Source organism: Rana temporaria, chromosome 5 (assembly GCF_905171775.1).
Source record: "Rana temporaria chromosome 5, aRanTem1.1, whole genome shotgun sequence".
Taxonomy (NCBI): domain Eukaryota; kingdom Metazoa; phylum Chordata; class Amphibia; order Anura; family Ranidae; genus Rana; species Rana temporaria.
Window position 1 is genome coordinate 28750109 of NC_053493.1, and position 19315 is coordinate 28769423.

At 44.6% G+C, this 19315-nt stretch overlaps 1 protein-coding gene across 2 annotated transcripts in view; it reads right to left on the minus strand.

Annotated features, from left to right (window-relative positions):
- Window positions 1-1836: 1836 nt before the first annotated feature.
- DYNC1I1 (dynein cytoplasmic 1 intermediate chain 1) overlaps window positions 1837-19315 on the minus strand; it is a 542074-nt gene continuing 524595 nt past the window's right edge. For both annotated transcript variants that reach the window (XM_040352301.1, XM_040352300.1), the window contains one exon: window positions 1837-2239. In XM_040352301.1, the coding sequence (XP_040208235.1) occupies window positions 2132-2239 (108 nt within the window). In that variant the 3' untranslated portion in view covers window positions 1837-2131. The remainder of the gene's footprint in view (window positions 2240-19315) is intronic.

Sequence of the window (19315 nt, forward strand, 5' to 3'; positions counted from 1 at the left end):
AATGTTCAACCTGGAGAATTGACTCTCTTACGGGGCGGAACCAGGGGGGGGGGGTCAGCGAGGCAATTGTTCCCCTCAAGATAATAAGGTGAGGGTGAGCCGTCGGGTGACTGAGCAGGCCGGCGGGTGACTGAGCAGGCCGGCGGGTGAGCGAGCGGACAGGCAGGCCGGCGAGTGAGCAATCGTGCTGCTGTGCCTGTCAGGCTTGTGAGCGGGCAGGTGTTCTGTCAGGAAGCCGCTCCCCATTTGAATATGCAACTGAAGTGACGTTGCGTCACTGCCATCTTGGTACACCCACACCCACACGCAGTAAGCCTAGAGTTAGAATTTCGGCAAGCGGACATCTTTATATACCCACTAGAGTCTTGCTTTTCACATATTTTTAACAGTAAACCCAACTTATATTTCACTATATAAGCTGAGTTTACTGTTAAAAATAAGTGTGAAAGCAAGACTCTGGGTGTGTGTATAAAGATGTCCGCTTGACGACTTCTAACTCTAGGCTTACTGCGTGCGGGTGTACCAAGATGGCTGCAATGCAACATCACTTTGGTTGCATATTCTGATATGTAGCAGCTTTCTGACATTATCTGTCCCTGCCCGCCTTCACTCTGGGACACAGCTACTGGCAAGTGACAATTCACATCTGGTGGCAGCGGATGTGGCAAGTGACAATCCGCATCTCGTGGCAGGCAACGGTAGCAAGTGACACGCTCAGGGCTCCCAATGATTCTGCATTATGGTGAGTTGAGCTATTAAATTTTATATTACAATGTAATAATACAAATAATGCGCTTCAATCATCCTGACATCATAACCATGGCCCTGTGATGATTAAAGCGCCAACACCAGCCATTACCCCGACAAATTGCCCGCAAAATTTTACTGGCAGTGTCCCTCCCAAGACTAGACTCTGGATCCGCCCCTGCTCTCTTACAGTCACCAAGAGCCTACAGAAGCCTGTGCATGGACTTACCTATAACTGGCGAAATCAGGACAAGTTAGAAGGCTGGCCGGAGGCCGGCCTGTATTTGTAGGCGGAGTCTGGGGTAGTATATATCCTCTCTCCTCTGGCGGGTCCAGTGTCGGCTCGTATTCCTGTTTCCCACCCTCTGGCCCCCCTTTTTTCAGGTAATATGCTTCATTCATTTCTCATATTCATTTCTCATATTCAGGGTATGCCCTCTTTTAGGCGTACCTTCCAGCTAGGCCAAGGCACGCCACAGGCCTTGGTGGTTGGGGTCACTACGTGTTACGGGTAAAGACTCTGACTACAACTTGTATTATGTTTTTAGGCCCTTCCCCTGCCCTCACATTTCGGTCTGATACCATGGAAGGTCACAGCAATCTTCCTTGTCCTGGCCTGAAAGGCTGATATTGTGAAACAGTAGGAATGAGCTCTGCTACAAAGAAATTCAATGTCCATCCCAAGCAGGGTTACCAAATGGGCACAAAACATTTGGACTAATAAAGCATTTCCACAAACCATCGATGGTGACTATAAAGCACTATCAGAACAAATGCTGTTGTGTTGCCATTGTTTTTGGCTTCTACACCATTGTTCTGTGAGAGGAGAATGGTCACCTGGAAAAAGAACATCAACATGTTGTCGATAAGTAAGCAATTACAGCCTTATAGAGGCCACCACAAATACTGAACTCCTAACATTTGTACATTAAAATATGATGATAAAATAAATGTTCAGCTAGATTTTGTGTTGGCAATCAAGCCAACTCACTTGTACAATTGGGGCACCATGTGGTGGTCTACAGAAACCCTCTGAGATCACCTAGTTAGTGCACAGCTTCCATCTAGTGAACAGAACAATGCTCTGCGTTCTTTTTTTATATACATTAATTAGTGGCGTGCTGACTCAGATTTGTACCTCATTTAATTAAAATACTGGCACCCAGGGATATATTTGTAGACCGGGGGAACATCAGCAGACAGGAGCTTAGTGTCTGCACATTGTACAGAGGAGACGAGAGAGCCCAGCCAGTCAGTCTACTGTTCAAACAAAAGCTGCAAATGAAAGACCGTCATTTTTGAAAATTACAGTGAAAGAATGAGACACTGGAACATTCGGCTACAGGTAAATACTGTGCTTGCAAGTGACGTGTGCGGGGGGCATTCAGGTGGACAACTCCACAGCCTCCTCCTCTCCATCTCCTCTGTTGGCACGGATCTCCACCAGTGTGCGGGCAAGGCGGCTCCATTCATCACTGTGCGGAACGGCAAACTGCAGAAAAATAAAAAGAAGAGGAATGTATTAACCCACCTCATCGTCTATGTCTGTAAATAAAGGTTAACCAGTCCCTCTTGTGAGTCGTGTTCACATGCTACAAAGTGCCAGGGAGCCATGCCAACCACGGGATTTATTAAAATGAATTAAAACAATGTCGATAAGCAATTCTGAAAGTTTATTGCAACATATTTTCTCCTTTTGTTCCCAGTTGCGTTTTATTGTATTAGAAACATAGAAAAGTGACGGCAGAAAAAGGTCAGCGTAGTCCATCGAGTCTGCCCATTTTTTTTTTATGTTTTGTATTTTTTTAAGGGGGGGGGGGGGGTGGGTTTGTTAACGTTTTTTGTTGGAGTATAAATCTATGTTTGTCCCAAGCATGTTTGAAGCCATTTACTGTTGACTGGCTCACTACCTCTGCTGGAAATTTGTTCCAAGCATCAACTACCCGTTCACTACTTTTTAAGATTAATTTTGAACTTTCCTCCAGTTAGTTTGAGGTCATGTCCCCGTGTTCTTGATTTTGGTTTTGTGTTGAAAAAAACTGCCCCCCTGAACCTTTTTCACTGACGTTGCAAATTATTACAAGATGGTGAAAATCACTAAGCCCAGAATCACATTTTTGTATTGCGGTAATGCGCATGACATGCTTTGTGGTGCCGTTTATTTTTAATGGCCCCTAAACGCACAGACAACATATCCCTAAAAATGATTATAAAAGAAAGGGGTCATGTGTGAATTTAGGCAAGTTCCGGTGTGTTGGCAGCCCATATCCTTCCTGTTTTTATCGCATACAATTCTAGAAAATACTGTCCCAGAAACACAATGGGAAGGAAGTGAGTGTAAAACCCTTTCAGATTTCAGGGGAAATATCCTATTAGACAGTTGTCACCATAATAGATATCTCCATTGGTAAAAATTTATCCTCACATCCTGTTCCAGTGACAAAAAATGTTGGATTTTCCCGAACAGTCTGCCAACCGACAATGGCTACCAGGACACACACACAGAGGACGAATCTCCTCAGAGGACACGAGAGGATTAAAAACCTGATAAAGGCTCCAGCACCTCACAATTATTTAACGTGACACTAAAGGTTCACTTTTTTTAAATAACAAACATCTCATACTTACCTCCACTGTGCAGTTCGTTTTGCACTGAGTGGCCCCGATCCTCATGTGCTGGGCTCCCTCGGCTCCTCCACATAATAGCTAACCCCCTCTGGGTATGCTCTCGCCCGAGGGGGTTAACTTGAGGGCATGCTCCTGTGTCGTACATTTGGCGTCCATACCCACCGAGTGTATAACTCGGCTCCGCCCCTGGCGCACACACGTCATTGGATTTGATTGAAAGCAGCAGGAGCCAATGGCTGTGCTGCTAGCAATCTATCCAATGAAGAGCCAAGAAGCAGTGGAGGGAGCGACGCAGGATCACGCCCACTGAAATTCGGGGCTCAGGAAAGTAAAACGGAGGGGGGGGGGGGGGCGGACAGTGCAAGGTTTTTTTTCAAGGTGAAAAAAAACGAAGGTTTACAACCCCTTTAAAGCACAACTTCAGTCATTTTTCCATCAATTAAATCTTCTGTCCTTGTTGTTTTAACTTTGAACACTAATAAAAAAATTCTCCCAGTAAATACCTTATACAGCCCACTTCCTGTTTCTTGTCTGGTCATTGGCCTAGTCTTAGGACATCATGCACAGCTCTCACTCTCATGAGAGTTTGCCAGGAAGGGAGGGGGTGAGTCATAAGAGGGCCAATGGGAGCTGCAGAGCTGGAGGTGTGTCTGTGTAAATCCAGGAAGTAAACAGGTAGCAGCTTCAGCTGCCGACAGTTACAATGGATGCAGCCAGACTCAGTGGAGGGAGATTTCTGCAGCATATTTGGCAAGTACAGAATCACAGTATATAGAAAATAATATGCAAAGTGGTTGGAGGGAAGCTTCAGAATGGCAAAGATGTTTTTATTACAAATTATGTGAGCAGACTGCAGTTCCTCTTTAAAATGTAAAAATAAAGCTTTGCTATAGATACACTTCAAAGCAAATTTTCACACACAACTTTTTTTCTTGAGTTTTGATCCGTTTATCAGACCTTTACTTCTTTCTTTGGCCATGCTACAGAAATTTGCTCTAAAGCCTCTCCTAATATGACAACCGGGACTTGTTTTTGGGTTGAATGTCCCCCTTTAATGAACTTTCTATACATTACAACAAACCACTAGACCAGGAGTCTCCAAACTTTCTAAACAAAGGGCCAACAATGACAGTATGCGTTTATTTTTTTCGCTGTACATACCTTCGTACAGCTATTTTCCCCCACGGCTTCTGGGTAGTGAATCCCGCGGGAGTGGGCGTTCCTATCCAGTAGGTGATTGACGTGATGACAAAAACTACCTCCCCCCGTCGCATAAGGAGCGTCACGAGTTGCGGTGCGCAGGCGCCCTATAGCGCCGACTCGCCGTTTGGCTTCTTTCGGCAACTCGTGACGCTCCTTATGCGACGGGGGGAGGTAGTTTTTGTCATCACGTCAATCACCTGCTGAATAGGAACGCCCACTCCCGCGGGATTCACTACCCGGAAGCCGGGGAAGAAAATAGCTGTACGAGGTATGTACAGCAAAAAAAAAACTGCATACTGTCATTGTCGAGAGTCAGCTCAATGTAATGTTAGAAAATCGTTTTTAGGGTGAACCTCAGCTTTAAGATATTTGTGGGGCCGGACTATGGCCATTGGTAGTAGAAAAGGTCTCGATGTCAATGGGAAAAAACAATGCTCCATCTTTGGTGTCATTGGGGAGGATTTGTGCCCCATTGTTGGTGTCATTGGGAGGAATTGTGCCCCATTGTTGGTGTCATTGGGAGGAATTGTTCTCCCTCATTGGGGTCAGTGATTTATGTCCCATTGTTGGTGTCAGTGGATGAAATAGTGCCCCAAGGGCCGGATAAAAGCAAACAAAGGGCCACAGTTTGGAGACCACTGCACTAGACTAACACCAGTATTGCTGTATCAGTATAAATGTGTCAAAAGAGTGGATTATTTACAGGAAGTAAACATTCCAGAAAAATTACCTTGGTGCAAAGATTCAGATGGAACTAAACCCTCCTATTCTCTTATCCGCTGAGGACAGCGCCATCTTGGCTTTCATTTAGATATGCCGGTTCCATACTGCTGCACGCAGGACCAGCTATGACACCAGCCGTTTGAGGAGCTGACATAAGCACATTGACAACTCTGACAGTTATTAGCAGAGACATGCCTTAAATGCACCATACATTGCGCATGCGCAAGTAACCGGAGTGTGAATGGAAACGTTGCAGAAAACAACATTGGTGTGTTGGAATAATAGCACATGAAAGCTGTAAATACTTACCTCTGCTCTAAGGATCTGACATCCAAGGTCCTTTGCCGGTGCCAGCATCCTCTCTACTTCTTCCAGGTGTAGGGTCTTCCGCCATCTTGATTGGGCAGCACAGGATGATGTAACTCTTGTGATATATGAGTTCATCCATCCCAGCTCACATGCAGCGCCAGAAAGACATGTGCAGTAAGATTTGGTCTGACTATAAATTCAGACACATTTTTGGTTATTTGAAGATTCGGCTGTATCCAAATCCCCAAATGAATTTAGTTGAAATTCATTTAGTTTTGTTTTGTATATTCATTGTCTAATGATTCCTACATTTTCAGAACACTTCCAGCCCGTTTGAAAATCGATCGTCTAATCAAATTCTATTTGAAGAGTAGCTGGTTGCTAAGAAGCGGGTCGGCAAGCCGGCGTCACGTCCTTAACCACTTACCCCCCGGACCATATTGCTGCCCAAAGACCAGAGTACTTTTTGCGATTCGGGACTGCGTCGCTTTAACAGACAATTGCGCGGTCGTGCGACGTGGCTCCCAAACAAAATTGGCGTCCTTTTTTTCCCACAAATAGAGCTTTCTTTTGGTGGTATTCGATCACCTCTGCGGTTTTTATTTTTTGCGCTATAAACAAAAATAGAGCGAAAATTTGGAAAAAAAATGAATATTTTTTACTTTTTGCCATAATAAATATCCCCCAAAAATATATAAAAAAAACATTTTTTTTCCTCATTTTAGGCCGATACGTATTCTTCTACCTATTTTTCGTAAAAAAAAAATCGCAATAAGCGTTTATTGATTGGTTTGCGCAAAAGTTATAGCGTTTACAAAATAGGGGGTATTTTTATGTCATTTTTATTAATATATTTTTTTTACTAGTAATGGCGGCGATCAGCGATTTTTTTTCGGTACTGCGACATTATGGCGGACACTTCGGACACTTTTGACACATTTTTGGGACCATTGGCATTTTTATAGCGATCAGTGCTATAAAAATGCATTGGATTACTATAAAAATGCCACTGGCAGTGAAGGGGTTAACACTAGGGGGCGGGGAAGGGGTTAAGTATGTCCCTTGTGTGTTCTTACTGTGGGGGGGGGGTGGCCTCACTAGGGGAAACACTGATCCTCGGTTCATACATTGTATGAACAGAAGATCAGCGTTTCCCCCGCTGACAGGACCGGGAGCTGTGTGTTTACACACACAGCTCCCGGTCCCCGCTCTGTAACGAGCCGACGTAGAATGACGGCGGCTGGTTGGCTAGTGGTTAACAACCGATGACTCGTCAGCGGTTGAAGAACTGGCTTTTTCTTTACACACAATTAGAATCGGTTGATCATTTTTCGACTAATTCAAATCGTTACGAAAATTTGGAATTTGTTCGAAAATTTACAAAACAAATTCTGAAACAAATCAACAAAACGAAATTAGTAACGTAAGGAATCTATCCGAAACTAAACACGTTTTTCCATTCTGCAATGTCTATTGTCTGGCAGGTGATTTTTATTGCAGGATAGGATATTTTACAGCCAAGGAAGCTGCCTTCTAAGGTTCGATCTTCAGTTGCCATGGCGCTGCACGTATAATGAATTATGACATCACCCATTTGATGACTTGACAGTTTGGTTGAGGGGAAAAAGAAACTATTGGATGTCATTGACTGCATGTCTTGCCCACTACAAAACTAAGCTCTTCTTTCTATTTTCAATTTGTCTACAGATAAAAACTTCATACATTATTGTCTCCACCTGAAACCACCTTCCCCGTCGCGTTTCACAACTGCTGGCTTGCTCACAAGGATAGCGTAAGGGACTTACCCTATCCCCTGCCCTTGTGAGCATGCCAGCAGTTTGTAGTGCAACTTATATTTACGTTTGACTGAGAAAGGAGACGGGCTGCGGTAGTCAGCACCTGGTTCTTCTGTATGGGTTGAAAGGAGCAAGTCTAGAGCTGAGCCATGGGTTTGGGTATGTTTTAGGAAACAGCTAAAATTGATGCGTTTAGTTCCACATAAACCACTTGCCGACTGCCTGACGTAGATATATACGTCGGCAGAATGGCACGGGCAGGCAAAACAATGTACAGGTACGTTGCTTTGAATCGTGACCAGCCCCCGTGGACTCTGGAATATGTCCGCTGGTGTCCCGCATTCTTTTCACTGAACGGCAAATCGGGGAGATGCCTATGTAAACAAGGCATCTCCCTGTTCTGCCTAGTAACAGGACAGTGACCTACTGCTCCCTGTCATCGGGAGCAGTGATCACTGTCATGTCACTCGTAGCCCAGCACCCCCACAGTAAGAATCACTCCCTAGGACACACTTGACACCTTCATCGCCCCCTAGTAGTTAACCCCTTCCCTGCCAGTGTCATTTACACAGTAATCTGTGCATTTTTATAGCACTGATCGCTGTATAAATGACAATGGGCCCAAAATAGTGTCCGATGCAATATCGCATTCACGATAAAAATCGCTGATCGCCGCCATTACTAGTAAAAAAAATTAATAATAAAAATGCCATAAAACTATCCCCTATTTTGTAGACGCTATAACTTTTGTGAAAACCAATCAATAAACGCTTATTGCTTTTTTTACCAAAAATATGTAGAAAAATACGTTTCGGCCTAAACTGAGATATATATAATTTTTTTATTTTTTTTGGGGGGGATATTTATTATATCAAAAAGTAAAAAATATTGCTTTTCTTTTTCAAAACTGTCACTACGTTTTTGTTTATAGCGCAAAAAATAAAAATGCAGAGGTGATCAAATACCACCAAAAGAAAGCTCTATTTGTGGGAAAAAATTGTTTGGGAGCCACGTTGCACGACCACGCAATTGTCAGTTAAAGCGACGCAGTGCTGAATTGCAAAAAATGGCCCGGTCATTGAGCAGCCAATTCTTCCGGGGCTGAAGTGGTTTTAGAATTTAATAACATTTATTGAACACTTTAACTTGAGCTTTCTCTCTGGAAACAGTAAATTATTGTGCTTAGGCCGGGTACTCACGACCAAACATGTATGGTGAAAGCGGTCCGTCGGACCGTTTTCACCATACATGTCTGCCAGAGGGCTTCTGTACGATGGTTGTACACACCATCGTACAGAAGTCCGCGCGTAAACAATACGCGGGGCGTGTCCGCGGTGTCGCCGCGTCGATGACGCGGTGTCGCCGCGACAATGACGCGGCGACGTGGGCGGCCCGCCTTTAAAATGCTTCCACGCCAGCGGACTGTTTTAAAACAAGTCCAGGAATATTTGTCTGCTGGGAAAAGGCCCGGCGGGCAAATGTTTGCTGGAATTCGGCCCGCTCGCGCCCACACACGACCAAACATGTCTGCTGAAACTGGCCTGCGGACCAGTTTCAGCAGACATGTTTGGTCGTGAGTACGGGGCCTTAGTTCCACTTTAAATGTTTTATAATAAAGAGAGGCCAGAGAAGGGAACATACACCCTCCATGCAGACCATTCCTGGTAGGCAGTAACCCCATGACCCCAGTGCTGTGACTCCAATTTGCTGATCCTCTGAGTGTAAACTTTCCCACATAACACAATCGGTGTAATCATTCACCAAGAGATAATTATGCCAATTTAATTGTGAATTTCTCAAACCAGAAAATTATGGTTTAGAATAGAGATTTTATTAAAGTAAAACAAATCACAATTCTGAGCTGTAATTTACTATTATGGGTTTAGAATGGCAAACCGTTTATCAGAATCTCATTGCTGGTATAGAAAAATAGGCTTTTGTTAAGAGCCTTTGTTAATTATTTCAATAAAATATCAGTAAGTCAAAAGAAGGAAAACTCTACTTACACTAAACTTACATTTATTTCTAAATGGCACTCACAACATTTTGTGATTTAATGTAATTAAAGTACATTTCAGTCTGCAGCCAATAGGATGGAACATGGGCAAAAATCCTCTGCAATAAAGTCGGGGGGAAATGCGTCACTGGAAGAGCCTGTGTCTGGTAGGATGTTATTGCTCAGGGGACAATAAAGTTTTGCCATTTGTACTGTTGGTAAGAGGATGCTATGGAAACCTCTACTTTTGCTGGGTGTCCAGTGCGGCCCTGTTCCTTTAACCATGGACCATTTGGCTGGCCAAAGAACGGGCCACTTTTTCCGATTCGGCACTGCGTCACTTTAACTGACAATTGCGCGGTTGTGCGACGTGGCTCCCAAACAAAATTGACGTCCTTTTTTTCCCACAAATAGAGATTTCTTTTGGTGGTATTTGATCACCTCTGCGATTTTTTATTTTTTGCGCTATAAACAAAAATGCAATATTTTTTACTTTTTGCTATAATAAATATCCCCAAAACATATATAAAAAAACATATTTTTTCCTCAGTTTAGGCCAATACTACGTATTCTTCTATTCTACATATTTTTGGTTAAGAAAAAAATTGCAATAAGCGTTTATTGATTGGTTTGCGCAAAAGCTATAGCGTCTACAAAATAGGGGATAGTTTTATGGCATTTTTATTAATATATATATTTTTTTTACTAGTAATGGCGGCGATCAGCGATTTTTATCGTAACTGCGACATTATGGTGGATAGATCGGACGCTTTTGGGACCATTGTCATTTTTACAGCGATCAGTGCTATGAAAATGCACTGATTACTGTAAAAATGACACTGGCAGTGAAGGGGTTTACCATGCACGGGGCGCTGAAGGGGTTAAGTTTGTCCTAGGGAGAGACTCTAACTGTTAGGGGGCGTGGCTTGCCGTGACATGTCACTGATCGTTGTTCCCGAAGACAGGGAACATGATCAGTGACAGTGTCACCTAGGCAGAATGGGGAGATGTTGTGTTTACACTAACATCTCCCCGTTCTTCGGCTCTGTGACCCTATCGCGGGACACCAGCGGTCATCGGGTCCGCGGGCATGGTCACAGAGCTCACAGCAGGGTCGCGAGCGCGTGCGCGACCACACAGCTCGCAGATTAAAGGGGACGTGCCTGTACTCCCATTTGCGCAGCCATGCCATTCTGTTGGCGTACATCGTCGTGCGCTGGTCGGTAACCGGTTAAGGAGAGGTGGGCTCCCCTCAGGCACTGCCCTTAATCTATCCATTACTATATATGTGCTCCAACTTGGGAGACTCTCATTTATAGAGTTAGGACGGCAGATAATACTTGGCAACTTGATCTCTGGTTCCTCTGCCTCTTCGAAATCCAGCTTGTACTTGTGGTAATACTGTAAAGCTTAATAATAAGGCTGCACTGTTTAGGAGACATTCACTCTGAGTGCAGCCGCTACGTCAGCAGGACATGCGCTCTGAAGGTCCGGCATACCGTGCTGAAACTTCAGAGCTTCTTTCCGGAACTCAGGGCTCCCGCGCGTACCATAAGAAAAGATGGGAGAAGATGACAGCCCTCAGCCGTGACCGGGTACTGCTGAGAGGGCTTTGATCTAAGGTCAGTATTTCATAATGTGCTAGTATGCGGTGCATACATCTTGCAGGTTTATTTTTATTTTTTTTCAGCAGTTTACAACCGCTTTATGTGCTACATGCTAATTAGTAATTGTAACACTTCCAGGTATAAATGACTTCCCTGAGAGAGCACAGTACTCCCCCTGACAATGTCCTCACCTGCTTCAGAAGGACGGAGCCATCTTTGTTCAGCCATCATGCAGGGTCACTATTTTCTTCCTGGACTGAGATGCCAATTTAGAGATGACTTAGGCCGGGTACACACTACTAGTTTACACACAACTGGTCCCAAGGTGTTAAATGGAATAAACTGACAGCTCCGGTCGGAGCCGCTGTACTAACAATCCAATATTAGTATAGCAATCTCTCCTGCTGTTCTATTGTGTTCTGACAGGGGGTAGCCCCCCCCAAGGTGTCCACCGGGACCTGCCAATCGTTCCCGACTAAGGCAGATTGCCGCTCTGTGACAAGGGAAGAGAAAGATCCTGTGTTTCTACTAAGCAGGAATACGCTCTCTGTCTTCTTACAGTACAAGCACCCCCCCCCACGGTTAGAAAGCACTCCCTAGGGTCACATTTAGCCCTTTGATCGCCCCTGATGTTAACCCCTTCCCTGCCAGTGACAGTGCATATTTTTTTAGTACCAATCACTGTATTAGTGTCACTGGTCCCAAAAAAGTGTCACTTAGTGTCTGATTTGTCTGCCGCAATTTCGCAGTCCCGCTATAAGTCGCTGCTCGCTGCCATTACTAGTAAAAAAAAAATATATCCCATAGTTTGTAGACGCTAAAACTTTTGCGCAAAACAATCAATATACGCTTATTGGGATATGTTTTACCAATAATATGTAGCAGAATACATATTGGCCTAAATTGATGAAGAAATTAGATTTTTTTATTTTGTTTGTTGAATATGTTTTATAGCAGAAAGTAAAATATATATATATATTTTTTTCTTTCAAATTTGTCAATCTTTTTTTGTTTATGGCGCCAAAAAAAGCAGAGGTGATCAAATACCATCAAAGCTCTATTTGTGGGGAAAAAAATATATAAATTGTATTTGGGTACAGCATCGCAAGACCGCAAAATGGTCAGTTAACCACTTGCTGACCGACCCACGCACTTATACATCGGCAGAATGGCACGGCTGTGCAAAGCAACGTATATACACGTTGCTTTGAATTTCTTGCTGCCGGCGTCACGTGCGTGCCCCTGCCTCGAGCTCCGTGACCATACCCAATGGGACACGTGGACTCGATGTCTGCCGGTGTCCCGCGATCGTGTCACGGAGCTGCAGAACGAGGGGATACCTATGTAAACAAGGCATTTCCCTGTTCTGCCTAGTGACAGGACACTGATCTTCTGCTCCCTGTAATCAGGAGCAGTGATCTCTGTCATGCCAGTGGTAGCCCATCCCCCACAGTTAGACTCATTTCCCAGGACACACTTAACCCCTTCCCTGCCAGTGTCATTTATACAGCGAACAGTGCATTTTTATAGCACTGATCGCTGTATAAATGACAATGGTGTCTGATGTGTCCACCATATTGTCGCAGTCACGATAAAAATCAATGATCGCCGCCATTACTAATAAAAAAAATATTAATAAAAATGCCATAAAACTATCCCCTATTTTGTAGACGCTATGGGCCAGATTCAGGTACATCTGCGGCGGCGTAACGTATCGCTTTACATTACGCCGCCGTAAGTTTTACGGGCAAGTGCTTGATTCACAAAGCACTTGCCTGTAAAGTTGCGGCGGCGTAGCGTAAATCCCTCCGGCGCAAGCCCGCCTAATTCAAATGATCCGGGTAGGGGGCGTAGATCATTTAAGTTAGGCGCGTTCCCGCGCCGAACGTACTGCGCATGCTCCGTTTTGAAATTTCCCGCCGTGCTTTGCGCGAAATGACGTCGCACCGACGTCATTTTTTGAACGTAGACGTGAGTTACGTCCTTTCCTATTCACGGACGACTTACGCAAAAAAAAATATCAAAATTTGACGCGGGAACGACGGCCATACTTTAACATGGCAGGTCTATTTATACGCCACGCAATAGCAGCTTTAACTATACGCCGGGAAAAGCCGACTAGCGACGACTTAAGAGAATGCGACGGCCACGCGTACCTTCGTGGATCGCCGGAAAAAGCTAATTAGCATACCCGACGCGGAAAACGACGCAAACTCCACCCAGCGGGCGCCAAAGTATTACACCTACGATCCGAAGGCGTACGAAGCCGTACACCTGTCGGATCTAAGCCAGAAGCCGTCGTATCTTGGTTTGAGGATTCAAACTAAAGATACGACGCGGCAAATTTGAAAGTACGCCGGTGTATCAGTAGATACGCCGGCGTACTTGTACTGTGAATCTGGCCCTATAACTTTTGTGCAAACCAAATCAATAAACGCTTATTGCGATTTTTTTACCCAAATATATGTAGATGAATACGTATCGGCCTAAACTGAGGGGAAAAAAAATTGTTTTAATATATTTTTTGAGGACATTTATTATAGCAAAAAGTAAAAAAAAAAAAAAATTGTCGCTCTACTTTTGTTTATAGCCACGTCGCACAACTGCGCAATTGTCAGTTAAAGCGTCGCAGTGCAGAATCGCAAAAAGTGGCCTGGTCATTTGGCAGCCAAATCCTCCAGGGCTGAAGTGGTTAAAGTAACGCAGTGCTGTATCGCAAAAAAAATGGCCTGGTTATGGGGGGGCGGGGGTGTAAATCTTCCAGAGCTGAAGTGGTTAATGGGTAGCCAGCAGGTGAACTGCAAGTCGAAGGGAAATCTTACAGCGGTGAAGGATGACACATAGATAAGTATGACTTGTTAATCATGCATACATAACCAACAGCTCGAGAAGAGCATGTCCATAAATTTTTGGGCTTTTTTTTTTATTTTTTTTTCCTGCAGTTCTATACTGTATTTGTTTTAATGTAAATAAGAAAATGACCATGAGCTACAGTAACGTAAAAAAAAAAAACTTGAAGCACAAATGCAGCTGGTTCACATAAAAATGTGTGAGATCACATTTTCTGATACATGGGAATGTGTTGTGTATAATAATTAGTATAAATGAATTAGATGATCAGTAGAGTAATGGAAAGGGCAATCACTACATGTAAGGTACAATAAGCTGACAGGAGCCAATCTGATTTCACATTACTAAATACCAATCGGTGAAACATGAACTCGTAGTGGCGGCTCGGAGTTCCTGCACGTCGCTCTTTGCCTGAACACTTTCATGCATAATGTGTCCGATTAACAGCAACAGATAATGTTTTGCAGGTCATAAATCTGACTTTACAGAGTAATTCCACAAAGCTCTCAATATTTCTGTAAACCAGGACCAAGCGTCAGCACCCCCCCCCTCCCCGCCCAGTTAACCCCTAACCTCTCGGAAGCTTACGCTCCTACCGAGTGACTTGGGTTGTAGTTTTGGTCTTCACGGTTAAATCCCTTGTAATTCAAAAATTAATCCTCTTTTTACAGCTTGTTATGTAATAAAACATTTCCCATTTCATTCTAGAATGTCGTAAAGTCGAGCCAACCTTGTAAAGCAAAGCTCTAAAGCAAATTATGGGAAAATGTTATGATGCCGCCTTATTAATGTTTACTGTCCGATTCTTTTTATGTTAACACTTGCCGATGATGATGGTTAAGAGCTCAATCAATGCTTGTAAGTGGATATTCATTTGCTAACACAGTGTGTGTTATGGAGAGTCCACTAGGTTGCACATTACGGCACTTTCTGTTAAAGGGTTACTATAGAGAAAAAAAATATCTTAAAAAAAAAAACAATATAATACTCACCTCCACTGTGCAGCTCGTTTTGCACAGAGTGGCCCCGATCCACGTCTTCTGGGGTCCCTCGGCGGCTGTCTCTGGTCCTCCCCGCAAGAACTCACCACAGTCATGCGAGAGAGCTCGCATGGTGATGAGTCCTTGCAGGCGTGCTCCTGTGATACAGCGAGCCAGCATAGCCGCTCACTGTATCACTCGGCCCCGCCCCTCGGTGCGCCGCGTTACGGGATGTGATTGACAGCAGCGCCAGCCAATGGCTGCGCTGCTCGCAATCCATCCGCTCTAGCCAATCAGAAGCCAGGCTGAGCAGCGTAGAGAATCTCGGGACCGAGCGCGGGACTTTCGAGGGGTCAGGTAAGTAAAACGGGGGCTCGGGGGGACCGGCAGCATCAGATGTTTTTTTCACCTTAATGCACAGATTGCATTAAGGTGAAAAAAAAAATTCTTTACAACTCCTTTAAGTGCGGGAAAAGAAAAAAGCGTTTTTATGATGTATGATTCTAAGGCTGGGTTCACACTGTCGCCACATGCGGCGCTCAGCAGGGGTCCGATGCGTGCTGGTTCACCGGTTCAGGTCCGATTTCAGCCGAATTCTGAAATAAAACCTGAAACACACCAAAAAAAAGGCACACGTTTTTTCCGGCACACTGCACCAGACCCGCTGCAGAGATATGTGAACCGGCTCCATAGAGAGACAGTCACATTCTCCTGCTATGCGAATTGAATGCCGGGAAACCCGCATTCAATTTGTATAGGTGTGAACCCGGCCTAAAGGTGCCTACAGGATCCCCATGAATAAGCTCCAGGGGGCAAAACATGTTGGGGGTGTGGGCTGATCAGAGTCCATGCTGAGGTTGCCACTCTGTTCACCTGCATAGGATTTCCCAGAAGTGTGGTATCGGTGATCACCTCTTTTCTTTTTGGTGCCTACAGGATCCCCAGCCTGACAAAGGATCATTCTTCTTGGTGACTGTGGCGTAAGCTTTCTGTGATGAAGGAGTACTAAAAGGCTTCATGTACACTAACAGCTAATAAACTTCAGCTTCTAAACTCAACTTCATAAAAACCTTATAAATGTCCGTGTACACATAGGCTTTTAGCAGAGTTTTGGAGATGCGAATCACGTTCAGGATAGGAACGTTTTTTGCCAACGGCTGCGATTCTGCGCTTTCTTGCGGCCGTGGTAAATGATGGCCAAGTGTACATGAAGCCTTATCCAGTGCCATCCAATTTTAGTGAAAAACAATCATTCTTGGGCAGGAATCATCCAGTCGGCTTCTATGGACCTACCAACCTTAAAGCTGGGTAAACACTATGATAAAATCAGTAGAAAAATTGCATTCTATACATTAACATAAAAAACCTTCAGTGTGCATCAGCCCCACTAAAACTTACCTGAGACCTATCTCGATCCAGCGATGACTGCCCGGGACTTTCCCTCCTGATTGGCTGAGATACACAGCAGGCACCATTGGCTCCCGTTGCTGTCAATCAAAGTCAGTGAGGCAATGAGAAGAGAAAGGGGGCGGGACAGAGCCAAGCCATGGAGAGCAGCGGCTCGGGTGCCCTCATAGCAAGCTGCTTGCTGTGGGGACAGGAGGGAGGGGCCGGGAGCGCCGGTGAAGGACCAGAGAAGTGGATCTGGGCTACTCTGTGCAAAACCATTACACAGAGCAGATAACCAGTGGTGTCTCCAGCTTTCATATTTAGGGGGGGCACAGGGACAAAAGTAGGGGGGCCAACTATAAAATACAATTATATATGTATCCTGGGGCCCTTTACTTCTGTCGTGGGGCCCTTTATTACAATGCCGCAACGAGACCCTTTCACATGTTTTGCAGTGAGCCCCCTTCCTACTGTATTGGGGCCCCCAGGGTGGCAGAAAACAAGAGTTATGTCACCAGCACATCAGGAAAATATAAGGGTCCAAAGCAGTGGAAGACCTACCAGGGTTGCTAAGGTTGCACGTGTGTCCACTCGGCAGCGACCTGAGCAAGATGCGGGACACCCGCTACATAAAAAAATGTGTTTTAATTAGGAGGGGCACAGCATAATGTTGGGGGGGGTCAGGGCCCCCTCTGAACCCCCCTTAGTGACACCATTGCAGATGACTATGACATGTTTGTAATTTTTAAACAACAAAAAACAAGACTTTAGTACCACTGTATGTCCTTTTCCCCCATCCTCTGCCACATTTGGCATGTATTTGTTTTTTGGGGGGAGCAGGTACCTAGTTTTGACAGGTACCCACTCCCACTTCCACTCAGATTGCTTTAAGGGGAAGTTCAGCCCCCCTCTCTTCACCCACAGTCTTCTGGGACACTTCACAGGTCCCAGAAAACTGCAGGACCATTTACAAGTGCAGTGTGGCTTGCGCAAGCCTAGTAGAAAGCCAGATGTGAAGATGCAGGCTGTCACAGCCGGCTTCCCATACTAAAGATGTTGGCACCAGGAACCTGGAGACTAGTGAAGAACTAGCCCGGGTGAGCTGCTGACTTTCAATTATAATTTTTTTATGTTGCAGTTAAGCCCATCTAAATCTAATAGCCCATCTAACACAAACTGACAATGTTACAATCATAGACACAGTGGAGCCACCCTAAGCCACCGTTTACACTGAATTCGATGTTTACTTAAAGTCGCGGTTCAGTACTGTTTCAAAAAGAAGGGCCGTTTCTTCACAGCGTATGCACCCTGTGATGTTGGCGCAATCGTATATACAGTACTGTATGGCAAATATCTCCTTAACGGTGCACATTTAGGGGATATTTACAGTACCTACAGGTAAGCCTTATTATAGGCTTATCTGTAGGTACAAGTGATGTAACAGGGTTTACAACCACTTTCAGGTGAGACTTGGCTGACATCTGTGCGACTTTATGCACAGATGTCTATGCAAGTCGCACCTGAAAATTGAGAAAAATAGTGCAGGAACCCTTCTTTCCCAATCGGTGAAGCACCACAAGGTCAGAGTCGCACCAATTTGAACAGTTCCATTGCTGACAATATGGTTCCAACTTGACATGCGATTTGGACCTGTCAAATCTCATGACAAGTCACAATGGTGTAAACGGGGGCTTAATCCGGAAGTGTAAACGGATCGCCAGGTGAAAATGAAAAAAAAAAAACAGCATGAAAAAAAACAAATGCAGCCACACCACCTAAAGACTGGTAAACTGCAATATATAAATTTTTTTGGGGGGGGGGGGGGGTTAGAAAGGGAAATATGTTAAAACACCACTCGCCATCATCCACATATACATTTCACCCTACAAGCTATACAAAGCCAGATAATCTAACTTGATCCATCTAACCAATGTCATCTCCTCTCCGCCATGATCAAATTGCCGTTTCTGTGACTCTATAGCATGCTGAGATCATCAATGCAATTCACGCATCATTAAATGTCTATGAGCTTTACAGAGCCCGTCTAACGCACTTCAGCGTGCAGCCAAGATAAATTATCCCTGGCCAGAATGCCAGCACTGAGTCACCCCTTTCTCTATGATGTCATATGAGTGCAGGTTTCGCTCGGTGACACCGTGTGGCTCTACAGCTGGCCTTGGGAGTCTGGAGAGCATCAGAAGGGCTCAGGAAGGGACGTTATTAGCAAATGCCCCCATTATTTCTGCACTCCGGAGTGCGATTAGTCACAGGGAAAGAGGGTGAAAATAAGAAGATGGATCGTGTAAAGTCAGGCAATGGATGAGACAGGACAGATATTTATAGAGCAGGGAGTGGCAGATATCACCCATGCCAGTAATTGCAGGCTTTACCCTCTATAATTATGAAACATTTTTGGCACTGACAGTTCACCGGCTCGCATGGATCCAGTTTACACTGTCGTCTTGACGACCGCTCGTTGACTTGGACTGATGGCTTCTGCCTGCCAATGTCAGAATGACGACAGGTTATCTGATGTGCGTTAATGGAAAAGCCCAAATGGAAATGTATGTACAACCTCCATCCTCTGGGCACATCTGAGTACGGATGTGATAACCGCGCTCTCGCAGAATGCCAAGTGCCACAACTGGCATTCGGCCAGCAATGAAAAACATCAAATAAATGTTATATCAAATGAAAAAAATATATATCTATAATTTACATCTTCAAGCACGCTCAGACAAGTCCACTTGGTAAAACCATGTAAAGGACCTGTGGGGAAGGCAGCTACGAAATGAGAGCGTGCAGAATTACATGTTTCCATGGCAACCAAAACAGCAAGTGGCAGTTGTATCTTTGGTGCATTGTGCGAGGCTGCTGATTTCTATATGAATGGCCTTAAAGAATTGTTTGCCTTTTTTTATAGCTTCTATAAATATCTGCTGATCCCGTTTTTATGATTCCCCGCTTAGCTGTTCCATTGTGGTAACACCCAACTTTTGGACTCCTACTGATTTCTATGGTTAAAGAACAAAATGGTCACTGGAAGAGCAGTAACCTGTTAGTTTCCCATCATGCAGAGTGCACCTC